General features: G+C 34.4%; 3 protein-coding genes across 5 annotated transcripts in view; 1 reads left to right on the top strand and 2 right to left on the bottom strand.

Annotated features, from left to right (window-relative positions):
• Positions 1-2,193: 2,193 nt before the first annotated feature.
• LOC145731237 (facilitated trehalose transporter Tret1-like) lies at positions 2,194-3,870 on the bottom strand. Its single transcript, XM_081982912.1, has 2 exons — positions 3,725-3,870; positions 2,194-3,674 (listed from the first exon to the last, which is right to left on the bottom strand). The coding sequence occupies exons 1-2, from the start codon at positions 3,777-3,779 to the stop codon at positions 2,356-2,358; spliced, it is 1,374 nt and encodes a 457-aa protein (XP_081839038.1). The 5' UTR covers positions 3,780-3,870; the 3' UTR covers positions 2,194-2,355.
• A 2,781-nt stretch (positions 3,871-6,651) lies between these two features.
• LOC145731238 (facilitated trehalose transporter Tret1-like) lies at positions 6,652-8,159 on the top strand. The gene is made up of 2 exons (XM_081982913.1): positions 6,652-6,779; positions 6,831-8,159. The coding sequence occupies exons 1-2, from the start codon at positions 6,728-6,730 to the stop codon at positions 8,066-8,068; spliced, it is 1,290 nt and encodes a 429-aa protein (XP_081839039.1). The 5' UTR covers positions 6,652-6,727; the 3' UTR covers positions 8,069-8,159.
• Positions 8,160-11,353: 3,194 nt separating this feature from the next.
• Positions 11,354-23,974, bottom strand: part of bs (serum response factor blistered) — a 50,415-nt gene continuing 37,794 nt past the window's right edge. The window contains exons 3-4 of one of the 3 annotated variants that reach the window (XM_081983013.1): positions 23,482-23,514; positions 12,335-14,006 (exon numbers count right to left, since the gene is read on the bottom strand). In XM_081983013.1, coding sequence (XP_081839139.1) covers positions 13,383-14,006; positions 23,482-23,514 — 657 coding nt within the window. In that variant the 3' untranslated portion in view covers positions 12,335-13,382. Of the gene's footprint in view, positions 12,257-12,334; positions 14,007-23,481; positions 23,515-23,974 lie in introns of those variants that run through there. The other 2 variants (XM_081983015.1, XM_081983014.1) reach the window with 2 other exon arrangements.

Genomic DNA, 23,974 nt, shown 5'->3' with positions numbered 1-23,974 from the left:
AACTCTCGGATATTGCCAGAATTTCTCTGGTATTGCTAAAAACTATCTGACAATTGTCAGAACAAAATCAGACATTCAAACAGAAGTACAGTATTGCTACCATGCTATTTATGTTAAGATTGAAACTATAATACAGATTTTAGTGACCAAAACAAAGAGGTAAGGTAAATATGCCTATAGATGACATTCTTAAGAAAAAATGTAAAAATTTAACATTTAACCATGCAGTTTTAAATTATTATGTTTTATTAACAAATTGTATGCACTAGTCAGTCGTCTTAGCTTTTCTTATCGTTCTCTGTAGCAGTTTTTTATGAAAGGTTGGAAAACATCGTAAGTTACATTGCTACTCAGTTTCTTAAAAACATAGCTAATTCTTTCACACTGAATTCCGGCGGACATAGTCTACCTAAAATTTAGTCCATATTTATGGTAGAGACATCAGTTTCATTGGACAAACCAACTGATCTTATGATTCACTTTTTAGATGTTTGATAGGGTGTCATTTGCTGGTAGGAGGACAAAGAGGGATCATCTATTGGTAGTTTTACTTTATGCCATGTTTGATGGAAAAATATATACTTTTTATGAAAACATTTAATATTGCAGGATTGGAGCGTGATACAACTTGTTGAAATAACTTCAGCACCAGGAAGTCGTCGTTTGCGAAGAAGACTATCCCGCGGTTTCGCACGGTTGACCAGAAACAAATTTCTTCTCCCGCGCGGTTCAGGCGCTTACAAATGGGCATTTAGGAGTGCTGACACCGCAAGAGTAAATATCGTCTTTCTTTCCACCTCTGGCAGGAGATTAGCAGGAATGCTACACATATGCGTTCGGGGCCGGGTCACCTCTTATCGACACGATTTTTTTACCTTTGAGCCGCAGTGCAATATTGTACGGAATTTATCTTCTAAACACCCTTTTGCATTCCTGAAAATTATTTTCTGACCGGCAGTAATCTATGGGAGATGCGGCGCTTTGCTTTGACGGGTCAGGAAAAATTGCGACCTAGTATATATGACCATCATGCCGGTGCTAGTTGCTTGGTAGATAACAGTATAGTTCGCGGTCGTAATTTGCGGAATTGCCTCTGTCTTCTTGCGCTCTTTGGGAACGCTTTGTGAACGGACAACTTTAAAAGACCTGACATTTTATCTGATTGTAACTTTTAAATTATATGCGGAAACTCCGTCGTATAAATAAATGAAGACTTCTCTACATTTACTGTAAAAAAACGTTTTGTATTTGTTGGTCATTAATTAAAATTGAACTAGAATTTAGGATAAGCTGTTTGCTATAATCTTTGTTTCTTCTTTATATCAGGTTAATTTAGAAAAAGTACTAAACCTTTATGTTTGCTGGACTTACATTCAAAGCATTAAATACAAAAAAATTTGACAAACAGATTGAGGATTTTGAGTAAATTAGTAGATCTGTATTGCTATGATCTAAAATATACTATTAGATGTTTAGTATACAAGTCCATCATAATTACAAGTACAAATTTTCAGGAATAAGGAAACTGAGGACGCAACAAGTGCTCAACTATATTTTGTCATAATTACCTTTACAATAATTATAATAATTAACATCTTTTACTAACTGCTATAAAAAAAACAAATTTTGATGTATTTTCCTTGTTAACTGTAATAATTAATTAATTATTGAACTATCTTTTAATGAGGTTTTTTTATAGTAAAAAAGACAAATTTTAAGGGAAATCGATCAACGTTAAGCCATCCAAAATAGGTTTAGCAGTTGTATGGTACACCAATTATTGAATTTGGGTCCCCAGTTTCTCAGTTTTTGCCGCCGCCAAGTTAGGAATCGACCAGAGTTATGATAAATTGACGCGACAGTGCAGGAGAAGGCAATTACTTATGTATTTTTTTGTTGGCGGCGTCCAACATACGCCGCCAAACGCCTTTTATATAATTAATATTGTTGGCGGTTTGTTTGCGTTTAATTGCATCCATATCCGGCTTTTTCGGTTGACGAATCGGTCGATGCGTGCACTGAATCGTCTTAAATATCACGTTTGCTAAGTTTGTCCTAATTAATTGTATATAACTTATTTGTAAAAATTTCAAAAACGTACCAGAAGTTCTCCAATGATAAGCGAAATTCCCATACATCCATCACCTTGTATGATGTTAGTGATGGTTTAGTTTAGGACCAAATAAAACTACCTTATTATTATATAATAATTTCTTCAGAAGGAAAACATAATGTATAATACATAATACAATACAATCACTGATAAATTCATCAACCACCACCAGAATGGAGGAATTGACACGGAGCATTATGATATCAGAATAGAGAGCAAACAATACCTAACAAGCATTGGTTTTAGCGTTTCAGCAACTCTTGAATTTCCTGAAAGTTCTTTCCTTTGGTCTCAGGTAAAATAAACAAACAAAAAGCCGCACCCAACAACATGATGATGGCAAATCCCCAGAAAGTCAACCCCATTCCTATACACTCTACCAAGTAAGGAAAACAGATTGTTACCAGGAATGCCAGAATGAAATTGCTAATAGACACCAAAGTGCTTGCAGCTCCTTTAACATTGGAATGAAAAACTTCCCCAGTGACAATCCAAGGGATGCAACCTAATGCAAAATTGAACGCTACTTGAAATACTATAACGCTAACCACTGGTAGCCAATTGATGACTGTGACATCGTAGCCAGCATTGAGGCAAAAAAAGTAAAGACCTAAACCGAACAAAGAAATCGACTCAACCACGCAAGAACCAGCTAGCAAAGATTTCCTTCCCATTTTGTCCACTAACCCCGAACTAACTGCAATTGCCACTACTGCAAATACTCCAAATATCATTGGGGCGTAGGCCGCAGGAATAAAATTTCCTGCTACGCTGAATATTGTTTCAGCATAACTGACCACTGCATGAATTCCAGATAGAGTCTGGCAGCCCATTAGTCCTACGCAGATTAAAAGTCCTCTGCATAATGTTCGGTCTTTAATGAAATCCCTAAAATGCACCTTATTGTCACTTCCCATAGTTACGGTGTCTTTAATGAACTCCAATTCCTTTTTTACATGACTGGATTGCCTCAATCGCATCAAACTTATCTCAGCTTGATCAAACTTTTCCTTTAAAACTAGATCATAAGGACTGTCAGGCACAAAAGAAAAGGTGACATAAAACAACGCTATAGGAACCAAATTAAGTATACCAAAATTGCGTGTACTCAAGTACGGTCCTGCAACATACACCATGAGACTACCCAGAGACGAACTGATCCCTGGAATACTTCCCAAAAATCCTCTGTTGGATGGTTCAGCAATCTCGCCAATGTAGGTACCAAGAATAGCCCAAATCGCTCCGGTACCAACTCCCATAAATATTCTGGCCAGCAGAAAGCTAGTTACGTCATGAGCGAAGCAGCAAATCAAATGGGAGGCAGCCAATGGAGCCATTGATGCCAGCAGGATACTTTTCTTGGTGATGAATTTCAATGCCATCATGGAAAACAACGGACCGGAAATAAGTGCCAACAACATGGATGACACTATCCAAGCTGCTTCGTTTATTGTGGCTGGTCGTCCAATTGGATTCACTAACGGATCCGCAGAATTTATTTTGGGGATAAACGGTGAGGTCCACACGTAACATACCCCAGTAGCAAAGGCAGTTAGTGATACTAAAAAGTTTTTCAGTTAACAACCAATACAGGATGTGGGACACACTTACCTGAAATAGTAGCAAAATAAATGAAATATCCACCAGAGCCTTTATGTTGGGCCATTGTATCTGTCCAGAACCAGACCGCTCTTGATACAGGTGGTAGAGTGTCCTTGCATATTGTGGAAAGAACATTTTATAGTCTAATTTTGTCAGCCACGTTAAGTCTATTGTATAATTTAAACTCATTTTAAACAATATTAATCTTTGTAAAGTATAGTTTTAAACAAAAGATATCAGTTATGTACAGTGATGGACATTTGGACTGTCTCAGAAAAGTATTAGTCTGGATAAATCTTATAATAAGAATTTGTGGTTATTTTGCACTTGAAGGAATGTTTCTAATGCATTTAACAGTCATAATTTTTTGTGTTGTTAGAGACTCTTTGAACAACTCCCTCCCCAAGTATGAGTTGTATGGATTTGGAGCAGTAATGCCCACATTGTATAAACTTAATGGAATATCAATGTATATTACAGCTATTCACACTTCAATTTGTATGCAGTGTAGTAGTAATTAATACAAGATTTTTTTGTTTTTTATATTATTTGTTTTATAAGGTTATCGACGGTATGAAGCGCAGATTATATTGTCACTAGTTGTAAAGGACGGATTATGGTTAACTGACACTTAAAGTCACCATTTGTTTAACCGTTCTAATAATGTGCTATTTGATTTGAAGGTGACGTTTAAATAAGAAACATTTAAAATCCCTAACTAATTGTCCTAAAATTTAATACATGAATTTCAATTGTTCGAGGAAGTTTATCTGCTTTATTTCGTCTGAAAACTTAATATTACGGTGTTTGATCTTCTTTGTTGTTGTCTTTGGAGTTACTCTTTCAATGACATATTGAGTGTCACTGTTGCAATATCACACAAATTAAAAAAATTGATTACTTGCTTATTTTAAAATTATAACTTAGTGGAAAAATAGACTAAGCAAAAATATCATATCTTTGTTAACCATTAGTGGTTAACACCATATGTAGACACCATCTTACTTTGAACTTGGGTAAGTTAATGTTATTTGCAACTTTTGAAAATAGTGTAAAAATCCTATTTGTACTTTGTACTCTCTGTGTAGGTAACTATGTATTTTGAACCCAGTTCCACATAGTGGGCATGGACTACTTACTTAAAAACCATGAAGAAGAAGATTATGGCACTCCATTTGCTCTTTTAGTAGTTTCTAAACATTGCAACTGGATAAACTTGGTTAGATGATCTTGTATATCATTATAAACTTGTATTCGTCATCGTTGTGTGAATTGCAAGTTGATTTGACATCTAAGGCTATTCACTTTCAGTGGTTCACACAGTAAACAAATATAATGACTAAAGACTTTTAATTTAATTGTAGGAAGCGATTAATCTATTAAATACAATGTATTTGATGAGTTTGGTAATGCTGTTCCTTGTCCCTATACTCAAATAATCAGTTTCTTCACGGTTCGCATCGGTTCGACTCTCAACTAGCAAAAATGAAAAACCAACAAAGTGCAGCGTGGAACACTACAACCACCAGTAAATCACAGAATTTCCCGCTTTAAGGTCAATTGAATTTGCACCTGCACGGCAAAAGGAAAAGACAGAAAAAAGGTCGGAGAGATGAATACGCCTGCCGTTAGTCAGATTCCTGGGCCGTAAAAAGGGGAAGCCACACCACGACTTAAGGTCACAGTGCAGCAGTAAACCTTCGTCGAGAAAAACCTGAATATATGGGCGTTGTGCATACATGTAATTAATCCAATAATTTACTGTAAAAGGCCGGCAATGAGGTTTACGTTCGATTCTAAAAGCCCTGCGGAATTTATGAGGCTCGTGCGATACGGTGGGGTTCCTCGGGCAGGGGGTGGCAAATTTCTTCTTATTAATCCCATTTGATCGATTCGGCTTCGTTATCTTTTAGATGTTAGTGTCATTTCGGATGGGAAAAAATCGTCGTCGGCTTGTTCAAGCCTTCACCACATTCTTGTGCTGCATGTATATGGCAAAACACCACTTTTGATTTATATCTTCCAATATCGCAAGGATATAAAGGAATTTTTTTGAAATTTTGCTTTACACCAAGTGTTTTAACAATTTACATTGTCTGACTGAATAAGCCAATTATTGCACCCTGACAAAGTGATGCAAATTTTTTTCCAAAATTATTTTACCTAAAATTAATGAATTTACAAAAAAAAAGACCAAATATAATTTGCTTCAAAATAATTGATGCAAATATAAAAGCGACCTAAAATTAATTTGATCCACCGTATTTTCTCCCAAAAAATGTTGGTCCAAATACACTTTTCTCACTCTTTTATGATAACACATGATTTTAAAAGTTTAAAGACTGATTAAACGTTTAAAAAAAGTAATACGTCATATGACACGAAACAAGCATTGGATTATAGTTTTCTTGTTATTGGGGTTTAAATAGTGTTGTCTTATTTTTAAAGTCTCAAGTAAGTTATCCCAATAAAATCATCATCATCTACCTGAAAAGAGATACATACTAACTTAATGGACAGTAAATTATTTTGGAGAAAAATTATGGCACCCATTATGATCAAGATAACATCCCATCAACACTGTTTTAATGTGTTTATGTTTTAAACTACTTCTCTGTTAGAAATAAGCAAACTAGGTCACCTTGCATGTGCATTGCAAAATGTATTTTTTAAAGAGCTTTATTTGAATCAATGCTAAATATTTTAATCATGTTACTTATGGAAATATTATAAGTAACAATTAAAATATTACACACTACTACTACAATCGTCTAAAACTTTGAGCACTGGGCACATAAATTACTGACTTTGTTATGAGAAAACCAAATAAATGCTTCAACTTTGTAACAAACAGAGTGTTGCTACCCACGCAAATTATTACCCAAAAAAGTGAAAAAAGAATATAACAATTCAACTAAATATTTGATATGTGATTAAATTGTATTTGATTGTATATGCTTATATAAATTGTCGCTGATGTAGGTCTGTATTCAAATTTTCAATGGGTAAAACATGGAAAGCGTCAAAACCACTAGTCCATTTATTTACTTCGCTGCTATATCAAGTAAGTAGCTAACATGATTACAATCAACTTATTTTAGTGTTTTTTTTATAGTAAACATAATATGTTTTGCAACGGGTATGGTCTATTCGTGGACATCCCCTTTAACTTTAGTCAACCTGGGGCTACTCATCGGACCATTCCTTTCTAGTTTAGTGGTGGAACGATTGGGTAAAAAGAAAACCCTCCTGGTATCAGTTACACCCATACTGATAGCCCATATAATGTGCGCTTTTGCCACTTCTTTAAACGTCTTCCTGGTTGCCAGATTCCTTATGGGACTAACCTCTGGAGCAGTTTGGACTGTTATACCTGGATATCTTTCCGAGATATCAGAACCTCGCAATCGCGGTTTTTTAAACACCTTAATGTTGTCGGCATCCAGTTGTGGTTCATTGTTTACCTATCTTGTAGGTCCATTTGTGTCTATTACATTGTTTAGCTGTATCAATTTAATACCTTCTATATTGTTTTTAGTGCTTCTCTGGGGTTTTATTCCTGACAGTCCTTATGACTTGATGATCAAAAATGATATTGGAGAAGCCAAGAACAGTTTGGTAAAACTAAAACAGAATCAAGACGTGCAAAAGTATTTGTTGGAAATTGAAGTAATTTTGGAGGAAAGTTCCAAAAATTACGCTAATTGGAGTGACATATTCAAAAACAAGGGATCATCAAAAGCCTTATTTATCTGCGCAATTATCATGGTGTTTAACGCTTTTGCTGGTTCCTTAATAGTGTTAGGGTATACGCAAACTATCTTTGATATGACTGGAAAGAGCATAAAGTCTTCTTATAGCGCAATTTTGGTAGGTACGGTAGCTTTTTTAAGTACTGTTCTTGGCAGTCAATTGGTAGACCGTTTAGGTCGTAGACCTATCATAATAACCTCCAGCACCATTGGATGTTTTGCTCACCTTTCTTTAGGACTATTCTTCCATTTTCAAGAAAATTTACAAGCCTTTAAATGGCTACCAATTTGCAGTATTATCTGCTTCATGTTTGGGTTTAATTTGGGCTTGGGCTCTTTACCTTACGTGATTTTAGGGGAGCTATTCGACCCTAAAACGAAAAACTTGGCTTCAACTATCTGTACCACTATTAACTACTCCTTATTGTTTGCAATCACGTTAGCTTATCCTTCTTTAATTGAGAGTGTAGGGATTGCAAACACTTTCGTATTTTTCTCATTTATGTTGATGTGTTGCGTTTTGTTTTGTGCTGTTTGTCTACCTGAAACTAAAGGAAAAAGTTTTCAAGAGATTTACGCCTTACTGAACGGAAAAAGTTGATGTAAATGTTGTTGAAACGTCGTAAATGTGTTATACAACTTATGGATGTTACTTTTTATACAATTTTTTTTAAATAAAGTTTTTTTAATTTAATTAGTAATGATCAATTTTCATGAATTTGTTTATTTAATTTTTAGAATAACCATAAAAATATTACACGTGTTTTTGAATATACTCTTTAAGTCCGAAAAAAATAATGTTAAAAAAGACATTTTTCAAAAATCCCGCCACAATGACGTAGTAAGTTATTGGACCAATGAACGGTAAGAGATCCTTGTACATACATACACAAGTATGAATCAATAGTTTGTCCTGTTGTCACTTTATGCAAATGAAAAAATATAGAAGATTAGAAACAAAAAATTGAAAAAATACAGTTAATTTCAGTGAAATAACCGTCAGTAAATTTAAATTATAGAACAATTTTGATAACTGACATCACTTACCACGTGGGTTTGTGTATCCTTCTCTATTAAACGTCATTGAAACAGTACGGAAATACTACTCTTGTTTTGAACCTAACCCTACAAATACAAAAGTCAACCTAACCGCAGTTGGAACGTCAACGTCGTAAACCATGTCAAAAGTCAAATTAAACGGTGGAGATTCTTACATCCAATAGCAACGCTCAAAGTTAGCTACGTCATACTGCCAGCAAAAAAGCAATTTAAATTTAATCAAAAAACGCATAAAAGCGTCAGCAAGTTTGATTTTTAGTTAAAATTTAAAATTTTAAACACTCTTTCCATCAACTCAACAATAGGGAAGTACTCAGTGGTATTCAACAGCGGGTTAATTACTTAAGTGGTTTATCAAAAAGAGAAACCTCATAAGGCACATCCACCTTTTACGTGCTAAAATGCGACTGGCTGGGGCCCCCCGATATGGGAAACAGAAGCGGGCGGCTCCCGCGGCCCTAAATGGTAAAGGCTGCCGGAAACTGCTACCTTATCGGTAATTCCCGTGACCACAAACAATAATTATCAAATGTCGGTCATCTCCATCCACAGCTTCGATCATACCAATTACACTAATTATTGCGGTGGTGAAAAACTGGCCCCGAACCACCCGGGAGCCTCTGGAGGAATGCCATGGGCTCCCACACCGCTGGACCTCATTTTGAACTAAAGAAAACCTAACCTAACGCCTCATTAAAACTTAATTGGGCGTTGTGTTTTAATTATGGGAAAATTATTGTTGAAGCAGCTTTTATGGCAAGAATTTTTTTAAAAGAAATGTCAATGAAAACGTACTTGGTTCACATAGAATGTGTTCGTTGATTTTTTAAATAATTTAAAATGCTAGTTTGGAAGTACGTTTGTACTAACCAAAATTATTAGTTAGCGCAAATATGTCTGATTTTGATTTTTGGTTGGTGCGCTGGTTGAATGTTGAAGTTGCAATTCAGGTTTTCAAAGTTATCATTTTTGGCGCAAAAATGTTATTGTCAAATTTTGGCATCTTCTTCTCTTCTGTTCTCCTTTTAATTGCTCTTCTTTTAATATACTAGAATTCTATTTTAGGCACGAAAGTTATAACCTTTACTTTTAGAGTCTTTTTTTCTTCTTTTCGTTCCTCTCTTCTTCTTTTAGTCTAGTAGATACATTTTTAGAACGAAAGCTCTAACCTCTAATTTTGACACCTTTTCTTCTCACCCTGACATTTCTTTTCTCTTATCTTCTGCCTTTTCAATTATTTTTTTTATCTAGTAGGATACAGTTTATAGCTAAAAAACTGTATAATTTAGTTTTGGCATTTTTTCTGGTTCTTTTCTTTTTTCTTTTACAATTTTTGGCGCAAAAATTATAACATCTAATTTTAGCAGCTTTTCTTCTGTTCTTTTTTCTTCCTGTCTTTTTATTTTAGTCTAGTAAACCTGTAATTTTGGCACATTTTTTCTTTGGGTTTAAATTCTTCTTCTTTTCTTCTCTACTTTTATTTATTCTTCCTTTCATTTAGTAGAGCACAATTTTAGATGCAAAAATTATATCCTTACGTTTTGGCCACGAACCTTTAATTTTATAAGCTTTCTTTTTCCTGTCTTGCCTTCTTTCAATCTAATATAATTTTTGGCGCAAAACTCATAACCTCTAATTTAAGCAGCTTTTTTCGTTGTTTATTCTTTCCTTCCATTTTTTTTTAAATCTAAGTTGAACACAATTTATGAGGCAGAAAATATAACATCTGATTTTGGCAACTTCATTCTTCTTTTCTCTTTTCCTTCCTGTCTTCTTTTAATCTAATAGAATACAGTTTTGGTGAGAAGGTTATAACCTCCAGTTTTCCAACACTTGTTTTTTCTTTCTTCTCTCATTTTAATCCTTCTTCAGTTCTTTCTTGATCTTCTCTTACTCTGGTAGAATATAATGTGCTCCACACATTTCAGCTTCTGATATTACCAACTATTCAATATAATAATATGATAGAATTGTCACATTTTTGGCAATCATTAGGTGTTTCATTTCACACCTAAAAAATATTTTTTCCCTTGGATTCTAACAACTTAATACAAGATGACGCATTAGAAGCGGGGGTTTATTTTTGGGCAGTCAAAAATAGGAAAACCGGCCGCCAGTAGGCGCCTGTTCTAAGATATGTTTGGAATGATTTTCTCCTGCACTGGCCAGAAACATTTCCTTAGATTACGTTCGTCCGGCTATTTTCGGCTATTATTTGGCCTTAGAGGCAAAAATAAAACCATGAGCCGTCTGGATCCCGGTTTGATTTATGTTTCCACTATACAGGTTTCGGGCAAAATTTAGGCCACTAACCCGGAAGAGTGGTACACACCGGGCTTGATTTTCAGTAATGGCGATTAGTTACCGCTTAATTGACTTTCTGACAAGGCAGCGAAGAACGGTAATCCGCTTAACGTGAGGAGGGCCTTTATTAAAATTGACCGGAAAAAAAGAGAGTCCGTGATACGGAAGAACCGTACATGTCTTAGATCGACTTCCTCTTTACCGTACCTAACGGTTTTACTACGTATTGCAAAGATGGACAAGAATAACAAATAATATATGGTTTGGAAAGTTATTAATATTCAAACGCCACCAAACAATCTAAATGTAGGGTGGAGCGGGGTTTTTGTATAAACTCTTTTTGTTTTAGCAGTTTAAGAACTTTCACTAAATTTTGTAATTCTCTATTGAGATGAATGATGACAAAATTTGAACCGGTCGTTAAGACTATTTTTGGACGAGTAAAAATAAACGGTTTAGTATTAGCTGGCTTCGAAGTTATTATCCGGATTGCTTAATGTGGCAGGTCGGCTAGTTTAGACAATTTTCTTAAACTAATCAAACTCCTTTATTTTCAAAACAATTCGAAACATTGTAAAAACATCTTAAGTACATATACACTAAAACTTTTGAGCACAAATTAATAAATTAAATAAAACACGAACAAGGGTACTTAGAGAGTCGCACGCATACAATATACAATAACCAAAGAGTAAAACAAAAACAACACTGCAATTTTTCATAGCTATACAAAATGTGTTTTAAAATTAAACGAATAAAAAGCTACGTATTTTTAACCGAAAAGTGTCAAAAACAAAACACAAAACGTACTTAGGAAATATTTTGGTTCATCAGTAAATAGGTATACACAGCGTTCTTGAATAAAATGAACACTGATTAAAATGCTTAAAGCTAAAATGCAAATTTCGCACTGTTCTCCGACTTAATAGCACCGGTTTAAGGCACTTTAGATTCCTCAAATCAGTAAAGCACATAAAAGACACTAATTTACCCCACTCTACATCAACTAAGTTGACTTCTTTTTGCTACCTCCTTCCTGTTGTTCATTGCCAGCAACCATACTGAACGGAATAGTAATAAATTGATGTTTACTATTAGGATCACCTTGACTTAAACTGAGCAATACGCCCCCATTAGAAGGGGTGGCATACATCATCCCCTGGGGGGTTTGGTACATTAAAGGACTGAGAAGGGGAGGTGCTTGCGTGGTTGAAGTAGTTGTAGACGACTTGGAGTTGGCGCTAGACGAGGGCAAAGACTGTTTTTGCAGTTGCGCTTTGGTTTCCAAGGGGGAGGAAGGGGGTGAAATTGCGCTGAACACTTCGTGGTCTGGTGTGACAAAGACGGAAAGAGATTCAGGGTCAGGTCCGTTCATCTCTTCGTCGCTGCAACTATCACTGGATTCTGCTCCTGATAGGTTTCCAGTCTGAAATCAATAAAAAATGTGTATTAACTGTGAAAATCACTGAAATGACAAGGAAAGAGTAAAATTTCAAAAACAAAGTAACGTATACAAAATTTATTATAAAATTCATTATTAATCCATATACAAAAATATGTACAACCGTGTTGACAAAAAGATGTTATATATAAATATCTAATATTGTTCTTAGCCGAACATTCATAATTACACAGCACGCAATGTTTCACTAATATAAAAATTCAAAATCACATTCAATAGTGACCAACCAAAACGTTTTATTTTTAGAAACTAGCCAGTCAACAAAAATGGCAATACCAATAAAAGAATTAATACAGTCTAACAACTTTAGAATGTCTGATTACCTATAAAACTCTTTGGAGCTGTTTAGAAGAAGCTTTAATATTGATCCCGTACACATTTTTACCTGCTGTATTACAAATTTTGAGACAACTTTCAAAATAGTAACTCATTGGTTTTAATTTTGTAAAGCTGTACCACACTTATTTTTTCTAGAAAAAAGTCTATACTGCTAACTAAATTAGGGCAGACAGTATTATTTTCCAGCAATAAAATCAATCATAAAGCCTGTATTGTCATATGGGTTATCCACTTTTTGCAGATACTAGTCAAACTCTTCGTCTTACAATAGTTGAGTAACAATAATCCCATCAATGGGACATGTTACTACAAAAAAAAACATATTATAAAAATCTTCTATAAAAAATAGAAGGCATATAATGGAAGCTTAGTTTTACAGACCACACACCCCAATAGGGGTTGTTAAATACGTTTTTTCCATAGGATCGCTGATAAGTCTAGATTATCAAAGACAATTTTCCATGTCCTGAATGAGTGGTATATTTTTACACTTATTCGGGATCCTATTTACATAAAAACATAATCCAACCAAAAATTCTTTTAGGCTGTAACATCAGTCTTGAATTCCGATTACATCTGCTCTTTATCATTGCTTCTTATAAAGAATACGCAACTTTTATGATGTAATGCTTTAACTAAATGACTAGAATAACAGCAGTGACAAAGTAAATTCAAAATCAAGAGCAGCTTTAAAATTACAATGTTACGCATTCACATCCCTAAGCATCATTTTTGTTTTGAAGTAATCAAGCTACCGGCTTTTTTTGTCAGGCAGTATAACTGTCGTTTTATTCGAACCAATCACAGAACTCAAAGGCATATTAACGTATTTCTTTTCGGGGGTGATCCCCAAAATCGTCCCCACCGACACACTGGCAAAAGCCATCCCCCCATTGGCTGTTTGAACGACCACTGGCAGTGCCTTTGTGTTGTCAGAACATGAAGTCAGCTGCACTGTACTGGGCAAAACTACAGTTGACGACGTCATTAATTGTGGCTGTAGAGGTACTGTGCGAGATTGTATCGATACAGCTGGAGGTACTGAAATCGATGATCCTGTCTTGGTTTTGGCTTTATTAGATTGAATGATAGAATCGTTGATTTGCTTGATTTGATTGATTATTGATGATTCGTCAACACTTTCTTTGGGTATATTTTCACACACTTCTTTATTCACTGCCTCATCGGGTGGCTGGATTAAAAAAGTTTTCTTGGGTTCTGTGGTTCTAGCAGAGTCGGTTTCTTGTGAATTTTTTCGCGCAGGCTGAGGAAGTCTGCTTGAAGTTATCTGAACCTTGGTTGGTGGTTCTTCTTCGTCGTCTGTCTCAAAATCGTCATCCTCTTCCGCTTCGGTAATGTCTCCACCGCAATACTCCTGAAATAAACAATAAGTTACTGTTAAAAGGTTTTTTCACATTTCTAGTTAATTTATTAGTACATTCAGTTAGAAATATGTATCACACTATTTTGTTTTACAGAGTAGTTATAATACAGTAGTCATGCAAATTTCAAATATTAATCATCATAAAATATGCGGGGAGAGTCACGTAAATCAAAGTTATGCTTCGTATGGAATTCTTCACTTTTTTTGACATTTTCGTATGTATGTAACGAAGCCATTTTATGCAGCAGAGTGAGGTTAGTTTTGGTTTTTAAACTATTCTCTATAGTTTGCCATAAAGTCTTCTATACAGTCAAAGAAAATTAAACATTGTTCAATTCAAATGGCAGGCATCAAAAGTGATGTGCAGTAATTTGATTTTCTGCTTTCTGGTCGGAGATTATGTAGGTGTGACAAAATCTAACTTTTTCCATAAAAATCTTCCATGGCAAAAATAGTGCTCGCAACAAAGAGTATCGATACTAGTCACTATAGTTAATATGTCAATGTAGATCAATAAACACAAGCTTATTTTTATAGCATAACAGTTATTGATAGCAAAATATAATACAACCCAGCCAAAAAAAGTTACGTCATTATTATTGTTCCAGTCTTTTCATTGATGTAACTGGTACCCTCGGTATTAGTTTTAAACACGTTTAAGTAACTCATTTGTTGGATAGCAGCCAAAAAAAATTACAAAGCGACAATAAGAAAACTTTTTATAGCCAAACAAGCCTAGTATTAAGGGTAGGTACATTAAAGAGGAATGGAATAGGCCACATTATAATACAGGATTGCTCAAATGTTCCACATTAAATTCATATTATGTCTTTTAAAATAAAAGTTTGGAAAATCGTTAAAACACAACATTTAATATTTTTTAGTTTTTGATAATACTAAGATTTAACACTTACAGCTTTTTTCCAGGCCTCAACTCACCTAACCTAACTATTTTTCAAAATGTTCTCCCGCTGTATGTGCTGGAATTTGTTCATTCCAGTACGTACCCATCAAGAACATTTGTATACATAATTCCAAATAATAGTTTTTGAGTTTCTAGTTATATGAATAAAAATGATACAAATAAATTGTGTTCATGTTTGTAGATACTTCAACCATTTTTCACTGGAGTTTATACTAGATATTAGATTCCATTCTATGGAGGTATTTAAAGAAATGGATGTACATACATGGGGAGAACAAAAATGATCTAATTATAACAGGTACTTCATTTTATCAAAAATGGTACTATCCTACAAAAAGAACTATGGTTATTGTATCAAAAAAGGAAAGAGCAGTGTTTAACCACTAAATATAGTTTTGAAACCATTTCACAAAGCTTCCTTATTAAGTTGTCATTTGACTAAAAGTTGGTGTAGCTGGAAAACAAAGAGTGGAAATAAGATAAAGTAAGATGTTATTACCAAAAAAGTAACCATAATTTCATCGTTCATAAAAACATATGAATTTTATGTGAAACATTGTTACCCTGCATATAGAGAGTTATTCAAATGCTGTTTAGTATATTTAAACTTTCAAACGGCATGCGACAGAGCAAATCATCTACATACCTCCACTAAGTTCTCACTAAATTATGATTTAAAGATAAAATATCATTTGAAAAACTGCAATATTCAGTCACTAATTACTTTCTTCATTAAATATTGAAGTAATAACTAGACTGTTTTACTACTTAACTCTTTAAGCGCATCACAGACAGTCACAACGTAAGTCGTCGTTTTGTTGCAAAATCTTTTCTCCACAAAACAAAAATACTATTCTACCAAACAATTGGTATGGTAAAGTCCACATGAATTTCCCTTTTCAGTTAAATTTGGCAAAAAGTTCGCTTACAGACTAATTTTTGTATTATCCGATATTTGTTTGTTGTACATGTATCTTTGTTAGGAGCACCATTTTGCCATGGTTTTCTGTCCTTTCCATTGATTTGGTTTGCACAATTTTAAATTTTTTATATCTGGACAACAATTTGAGAGTTGCATCTTTTTAAAAGTGTGTTGATTTGGTGTTTCTTAAAACAGCACAATTATAGTATCAATTCTAAACATAGCTTTTCTTTAAATTGATGTTATGCATTTAGCCTTTGAAGTTCACTCATCATTCATCACCCAAATAATTGATTTTGATAATATGCAACATAAAAACAAGAAACCAGTAATTGTTTGAAAGATGACGGAGCAAAATGCTCAAAATGAAAGGAACCTCTGAATGTAGATTGTCGGGTTCAATTCCGAATAACAAATTACGTCGACTTAATAAGACTTCGCGTGAGGGCCGAGTTAAATGAATAAATTCACGTTTAAGGCAAAAAAAGTCGAAACTAAAGCATTATCTGCATAACCGAACACGTATGCGCAGGTATGTGTTTTGTTTATTGGCGACACTTCGCAGGAATTACGTTTACCTTTTAACCAACGCAACATTCTTAAGATGGCGGCGGGTAGCGTTTCGCAAGAAACCATTTCTAACAATACAAAGTTCTATTTTTAGATATCAAATACATGTGTGCGTATATCCACCTAGGAATGTGAATTCGATACGTCTCTCTGTCTTTTTGCTTCTTTGTCAGTTGTGACTTGAAAAAAAATAAGGACGAACCAAGTTGATGGGGGCAAAAGAAGAAGGTAGAAATTTCCATGATATAACTTGGTTTTTCATGGTTGTCTTTTCCTGTTTTGGATCGGCAAAAGCCGGTCCCGGCGCTATAAACCTATAATAGGCAAGCCAAAGCCACGCTGTCTACGCTTTTCTATTCGGATCCGAAGACCAGAAGTGGTCTTCGTCAAATTTGGTATCGTGTCCCATGCGAGTGTAAATCTAGTCCTTGCCGAGTCGGGACTACTAATTATTCGAATTAATTGTTATTTGTTGGCCGGGCTCATTGTCCTGTAACCGCTTGGGGATTTGTATCTGTCCTTATCGAGGGATTTATCTTTGATTTGATGACTCGCGAATTTATGGAGAAACCAGAGGACGTGAAAGAACCTTGTCCGACATTCTGTATACAGGAAAAGTTAAGGGTTTCGTCTTCACAATAGGGTGCTAAATTCTGTCTTCATTTCTCGACCACTTCGCTTTTGGTCTATACCTATGTACCATTGTCGCATTTCACGTCAAATTCTTTACCCAATTTAATGATTTGTGTCATTATTTTGTTTTCTGATACAAGTCAGGATGACCACATACAAAGAAGGGAGAACATCTTTGATTATTTTCATTTATTTTGATGGTCTGCTCAGTTTGCACTAAGAAACTGGTGTTTACTTAGTTTTTGGAGAGTATCATAAAATTACATATTCCTTTGGCATTCAAAATGGTCATGAGTGTTTCTGTCGGTTTTTGTTACATATCAGAACGGTTCAAAGTCGTTTAAGTATACAGTGTGTCCAGGATAAGTAGGGAGAGAAAAGATTGCGTAATCATCAATCAGAAAACATCGACTTTTCTCCCTGTTTTTGAGATATTTTGAAAAAGGCGAATTTATGGTTTTTTTATGGGGTTTACATATTTATAAGGTTTTTGATAGTATTTTGAGATATTGTCTGTATATTTCAAAATGTTTTGTGATATTTCCATTGGAATGTTGAGCGAAATAAAATCTAAATAAAGGAAATTTTGCGATATTTTAAGGAATACATTGCAGTAGTCAATATAGTGTATCAATATAACAAATTGACTAGAATCTTTGTTACATGATATTGAGTTGAAACAATATTCATTACAAATTATTATAATAGTTTACCAATTTTTCAACGTTTAAACTACATTTTTAAGGTCACGTGACTGTTTTTGACAGGTGTCAACTGACTTTTACAGTGTTGCAAGCTCAAAATTGTATTATTAACGTAAACGTGTATTTTACAATTGTCTAAATTTAATTTACCCAATGATCAACGTTTAAATTACATTTTAAAGTCACGTGACTGTTTTTGACAGGTATCCACTGGCTTTTACAGTGTTGCAAGCTCTAAAATTGCATAATCAAAGTCACGTAATGTGTCTCTTGCAATTTCAGGTTTTACAATTGTCTAAATTTAATTTACCAATTTTGCAAAATTTAAACTGCGTTTTGAAGTTCACGTGACTGTTTTTGACACTGTCAACTGGCCTTTACAATGTTGCAAGCTCGAACATTGAAAAGTGTCTTTATTTGACACGTGCTAACTTGGTTACTATGACAGTTAGAAGATTCGTGCAAACGTCAAAATATAAAACGTAGTTTCAGGCAAACGTACAAACAATATTTTTTGTTTGTCAGAATTTGGAAAAACAGTCACCTGACCTTAGAAAATCAATTTTAAGCTTTAGGTACAAGGTCAAAAAAACCTTTAAGTTGTCACCTAACTTAACCAAATAACTGTCAAGGGACCTTTAAAAAAATCTTATTGAATCATTAATACTTATGACATTTTGACAATAGTCAAAAGTCATGTACAAATTGTAAAAGCAGACGTGCCACTTAATCCAACCTAAAAACCGTCACGTGACCATAAAAAACTAATTTTGAGGGTGTATTTCATGAAGGGTTATCATTATCTCAATACTAGGGGATTTATAACTAAATTTAAGAATGCCACAAATGTGAAGACATTTGAAGGTATCCTGAGGCAGGTTAAATAATTTAAAGGCGTTTCGATGTATTTCAAGGCAATTTGAGGCATTTTAGGCAGTTTTAAGGCATTATCACTCTACAGGGTGGTACAGTTTTAAATGACAATAATTCACCATTCGAAAGATTACACACTATCCCCCTGTATCTATGCCACTTGACAAGTTTGACAAACGCCATTCACATTTATAATGTTCAAAATTTGATCAAAATTGCTCGAACGGTCTGACAGTTATAGCAAAAAAAACGATTTCTTGTTAACTAGATTTTGGAGGACTGTATCTTCCTTAGGAAGCGTTTTACCGCAAAATGACATATTGCATGTCAATTTATTTTTTGATGGACTGTGGATTATTGATATTTAAAACTGGACCATCCTGTATAAGGCGTTTTGAGCAATAATAAAAGCATTGTGAGGTATTTTGTAAGCCAAAAGGCATTTTGGTTCTGCATTTTGGACACAAATTGTCTGACTGTTACTGTCTTGTGTTAAGTCTTTTTAGTTGCTGATGTGAATGATTTAATACGTGGGGGGTGATAGTTCTAAGATCCGTTCAAATGTTACGCCACTGGTGAACTGCGGCGGTGGTACAAGGCTATCGGGAACAGCGCGGCGGCTGTCAAGCGTTTTGGCGCCGGGGTCTTTGATCAGTGGGGCAGTGACCCGAAGCGACCACTGGCCATCTGATCGTATTTATCCACCTTACAGCCCTTTTGGTCACCCTCCAAGTAAAGTTTCGGCTTCTGCGAGTTGTTTCCGATCAAAATTAATTTCTAACCAGATCTTTTGCCCTTCGTGAGCAAAAAAATGCGCCCAGTTTGGCCAGTTTGACGTCGACCGAAAAAATATGCGGTTTGATGCGCCATGTGTTATTTTCCTTCTCGAAAGACGAAGCAAGAAAGCAGAAGAAAGAGAAATCATACTGTTATAGCCCACATGATATAGAGGGTGTCACTTGTCGATTTGTTTACAGACACTCCTGTAAATTTAACTTGTCAGGACCCGTAAAACCGCAAAAAGTTAAAACGAACAAAACTTATAAAGATCGGATTTGTTTGTATTTTTATCGGTTACAGAACACGAGTACAATTATGTTCAATAAGCATCTGATAAAATCGGATGCTAACCCATATCTGAAGCGCATCTGGATATTATTGCCGAGCCGATCCTAATCTGGGGTACCACCGTCTTATGTAGTATCGAGCCGCTGCTATACAGCAGCACAGGCCTAACAAATGGCCTTCGAAGACGACAATTACCCCGAACAATGGCCATTATATTGTTATCGAGTTGGTACCGCTTTTAAAAATATTGACTTATTATATTCATGCGTAATGTCTTCGGGACCAAGCGTAACTCTTATCGCGTAGGTGGCCACGACAGGTACGACATATGATCGCCTTTTCCGATTTTCATATCTGATAACCGTAAACGAACTCAGTTATGGGCGTGTGGGCACTTGACGACTTTAATCGCAACAGGAAAAACACGCTTTTGATGACAGTATTGCACCAGAATACCATCTAAACTACCTCGATACTTAAGTAGTCACCTCATATTTAACTAAAAATGTGATAATCTGCTAATTGGTTCTGTCACAGTAAGTTTTCTTCATTTGATGCAGAGACCAGTCAGTCCATAACTTTTCTGCTAACAATACCATGTGAATCAAAGAGTGTAAAGGAATAGTGACATTCAGTCACTCAGACATTTATTTTTGGAAAACATGTCAATAGAATTTGATAAATTCCAGGAGAAATCAAAAGAATGATAAAGAAAAAAGACTAATAAATGCACATAAAAAGCTAAAATTCAGCCAATAGAATTTGGAGAAACCACTCGAATATAATCAAGGTGTTCAACTTTTTCAGTTTTTAATTTTAATTTTAAGTCTTTGACTGTCCTTTGATACTGTGTTTCTGTCAGTTTAAACTTTGACACTACTTTTTTCCCTGATTGTAGCAAATTTTGTGTGTTTTCAGGTTATTGGACTGGAAATTTAATGAGGATTCCAAAAATGTGCTTAAAACAGTCATTTTCTCACTCCAAGTGGGTTTTACAGTCGATTTTGTCTCTGACTGTCATTTCAAACTGTGTTTTTCTCAGTTCAAACTTTGACACTGCTTTTCTACCTGATTGTAGAAAATTTTGTAGGGTTTTTTCAGGTTATTGGTTTGGAAATTTAATGAGGATTCCAAAAATGTGCTTAAAATAGTCATTTTCTCACTCCAAGTCTCTGACTGTCCTTTCAAACTGTGTTTTTGTCAGTTCAAACTTTGACATAGCTTTTTTCCCTGAATGTACCAAATTTTGTAGTGTTTTTTCAGGTTATTGGATAGGTTAGGTTAGTAGAAAACTTGAAGATTACAAAAATGTGCTTAAAACAGTCATTTTTTTACTCCAAGTGGGTTTAACAGCCAATTTTCTCTCTGACTGTCATTTCAAACTGTGTTTCTGTCAGTTCAAACTTTGACACAGCTTTTCTCCCTGACTGTACCAAATTTTGTAGTATTTGTTCAGGTTATTGGATAGAAAATTTAATGAGGATTCCAAAAATGTGCTGATAATTGTCATTTTCTCATTTCAAGTGGGTTTGACAAGCAATTTTGTCCCTGACTGTCAAACTGTGCTCAAAAGATGCAAAACTCAGGATTTTTAAAAGTTTTCCTTCAGTATTCGATACAAAACATGTTTTTGAGATTTGTGGCAGTTATTTTGACAGTAGTCACGTGACTGTCCAGCTATATTATCTTCCAAAAAACCACGTGATATCTGTCACTAATGTCAAAATTTGCCTAGAATCTGAAAAAATTACAGTTTAACAGTTTTTGAAACATGTGTTGTGTTTCTGAGATTTATGACAGTTTTTTTGACAATTATCAGTTTGTAAATGTAAATCTCAAAAACATATTATTAGTCATAATTTAAACTTGGGATAATAGGGTGACAAAAAGCTGAAAATGTCTGTTGAAAAAATCTGAATTTTTTAGAAAAAGCTACTTTTCCTTCACAATATGGCAATGAATTGAGGTTATGTTTTTGAAATGCTTATGCCTTGCATTAACATTTTCACATTTCATGTAAGTTGGTTAAAGAGTTAACATGAACAGTTTGGCAGCTATTTAATTATTAAACAAATTTCAATTTAAATACTGAAATTTAATTTGATTAAAACCAACAGTTAGATGATAAACTTGATCGTTTAACATAAAACGAAAATGAGATTCGTGGGATAAAACCAACCGAAACACATGATTCGTTTTAATTTTCAACGCCCGTTGGCCAAATAAACGAACAAACAAGTTGTCAAGAAAATCTCGATAATTATTTGTTGGCATTTCTGATTCGTATACGAGTTGGAAAAAAACACGCGATACATACAAGTGGTGCGTACATACAGAATCGATCCTGAGAACATGACCCGGTGAAGAGTTCGACGAAAACGGGTTCCAAAAATATTCCCGACAATATTAGCGCGATAAAAATATTAATTTTGATCGCGAAAAAAAAAACTTTTGTTCCGTGAGAATCTGCCAATTACGATTTTTGACGAGGTTGCACAAGTATATTGTCTCGCCGATATACGATAGGTTAACTGTAAAACTGAAAAAAACTGCATTTTATTAAATCGGAGCGAAACTATACGAATGTTATAAAAACTCAGCACAAGCACAAACAATTATTAAAGTTTCTCACACGTTTTTAAAACCAATAATAGCTAAATTACATGTCTGATTATTGAAAACATGGCGTTATAGGTACCATTACCATCTTTGCACGCCAACGTTTAACAGATTGCCACTTAAAATCTGAATTTCAATTAGATATTAGCACTTAATTAAAGGTACCTTTTGACGATCCTGTCCATTTTGATGGTTCTGCAACCGACAAAGCACCATCATTTACATTCAGTTCTAATTAATAGATAATTTAATATTGTAATTAAAACGGACACAGAACGACTTATTTCCTTTTTAACCAGTTTTATAATTTCATCTTTTTTGGGGCTATGACCTAAAGATTTTAAAGTTTGAGCATATTTTTATAGATTCAATGTGGCAGACACAACTATGGAATTTTAAATAGAACACCTTGTATATTTCTGCTTTTTCCAATTAGCACCATTTGACAAATAAATACAAGAGAGTAAAATCAAGATATCAATCTATTTTATATCATTTCCAGAAGTACGAATCGAGGTGGTCAACAGTTTTTAAATTTTTATCTGACTGAATTAAATTAATAAAATCACCTTTTAAAATATTCTGTGTTAAGGTTTACTTAAAGTTACCCTATTTTGTTAATCTCTGTTGCATTTTTCGTTGAATTAAACAATTGCATTTTGAATATATATTCGAAGAAAGCTGTTTTAAGGAACAACAAAAAAACACAAAGTACCAAAAGCGAGAGGTACGAAAAATATTTGAGATACTTAACAAAAGTATTTGGTCGAGCAATGGACACATCGTCACGGAACCTAATTAACCGGATGAGTTATCGGGCCGGATCGGCGACTTAAATGTGTAAAAATGAATTAACTTTACGAAGAACCGACCTGTGGCATTCGCAGAACCTGATCGCAGGTGGAGAGAGATATTAAAAACCAGGCAGAAAAAAAATGGGCTTCATATAGTAATTACGCAATTTTGGTACGTTAATGAGTTTCGGATCGCGAATTTCGTGCAAAATTAAAATGCGGAGTAGAAATCGCGGGTCTGAAGAATTTTCGTCCAGTTTTGAAGATACTTAACGATAACGAGATAATCAGCTGCAGGTTTCTGAAAATGGATCGTCGAAAATTATCTTCGTACAGGTCCTACCTAGAAAACACTTACCACAAATCCTCTAGATATAATCAATGAACTTACCTGAAACAAAAAAGAAATATGTTAAATAATGGTTGATGATTAGTTTATTATTTATTAGTAGATTTAGTTTATTGATCTTGAGTTGGGCAGATAAAAAGTTTCTTGCTGTGTATCTTCTAGGTTTTACTACAGAACAACCGCATTTACTTGAAAATTTAAAAACTTCTGTTTCCTAAAAACGCCATAAATCTTCCCAGAAAATTCTAGTAACTACTCTAAATTTGCTTTAACGTTTAGTGAAATGGGCCATTTGCGACCATTGTTTGAAGATGGTTAACCATATTCACACTATCATAAAATGGTCGCCATGTTTTTACTATTTAACGAAACACGCTTTGGTTAATTTATTGGTTATTGAACGATATTAAGTAAGTAAGTATTTCTATTTATTGTTGAATTGTATTATGTTTGATTGACAATAGGGGACAGGCAAATCTTACAAAACATAAGGTAAGTAGTA

The sequence above is a fragment of the Ips typographus genome, linkage group LG6 (assembly GCF_016097725.1).
Source record: "Ips typographus isolate SLU linkage group LG6, UJ_Ityp_2.0, whole genome shotgun sequence".
Lineage (NCBI taxonomy): Eukaryota > Metazoa > Arthropoda > Insecta > Coleoptera > Curculionidae > Ips > Ips typographus.
This window is presented reverse-complemented; position numbering and strand designations above follow the sequence as displayed.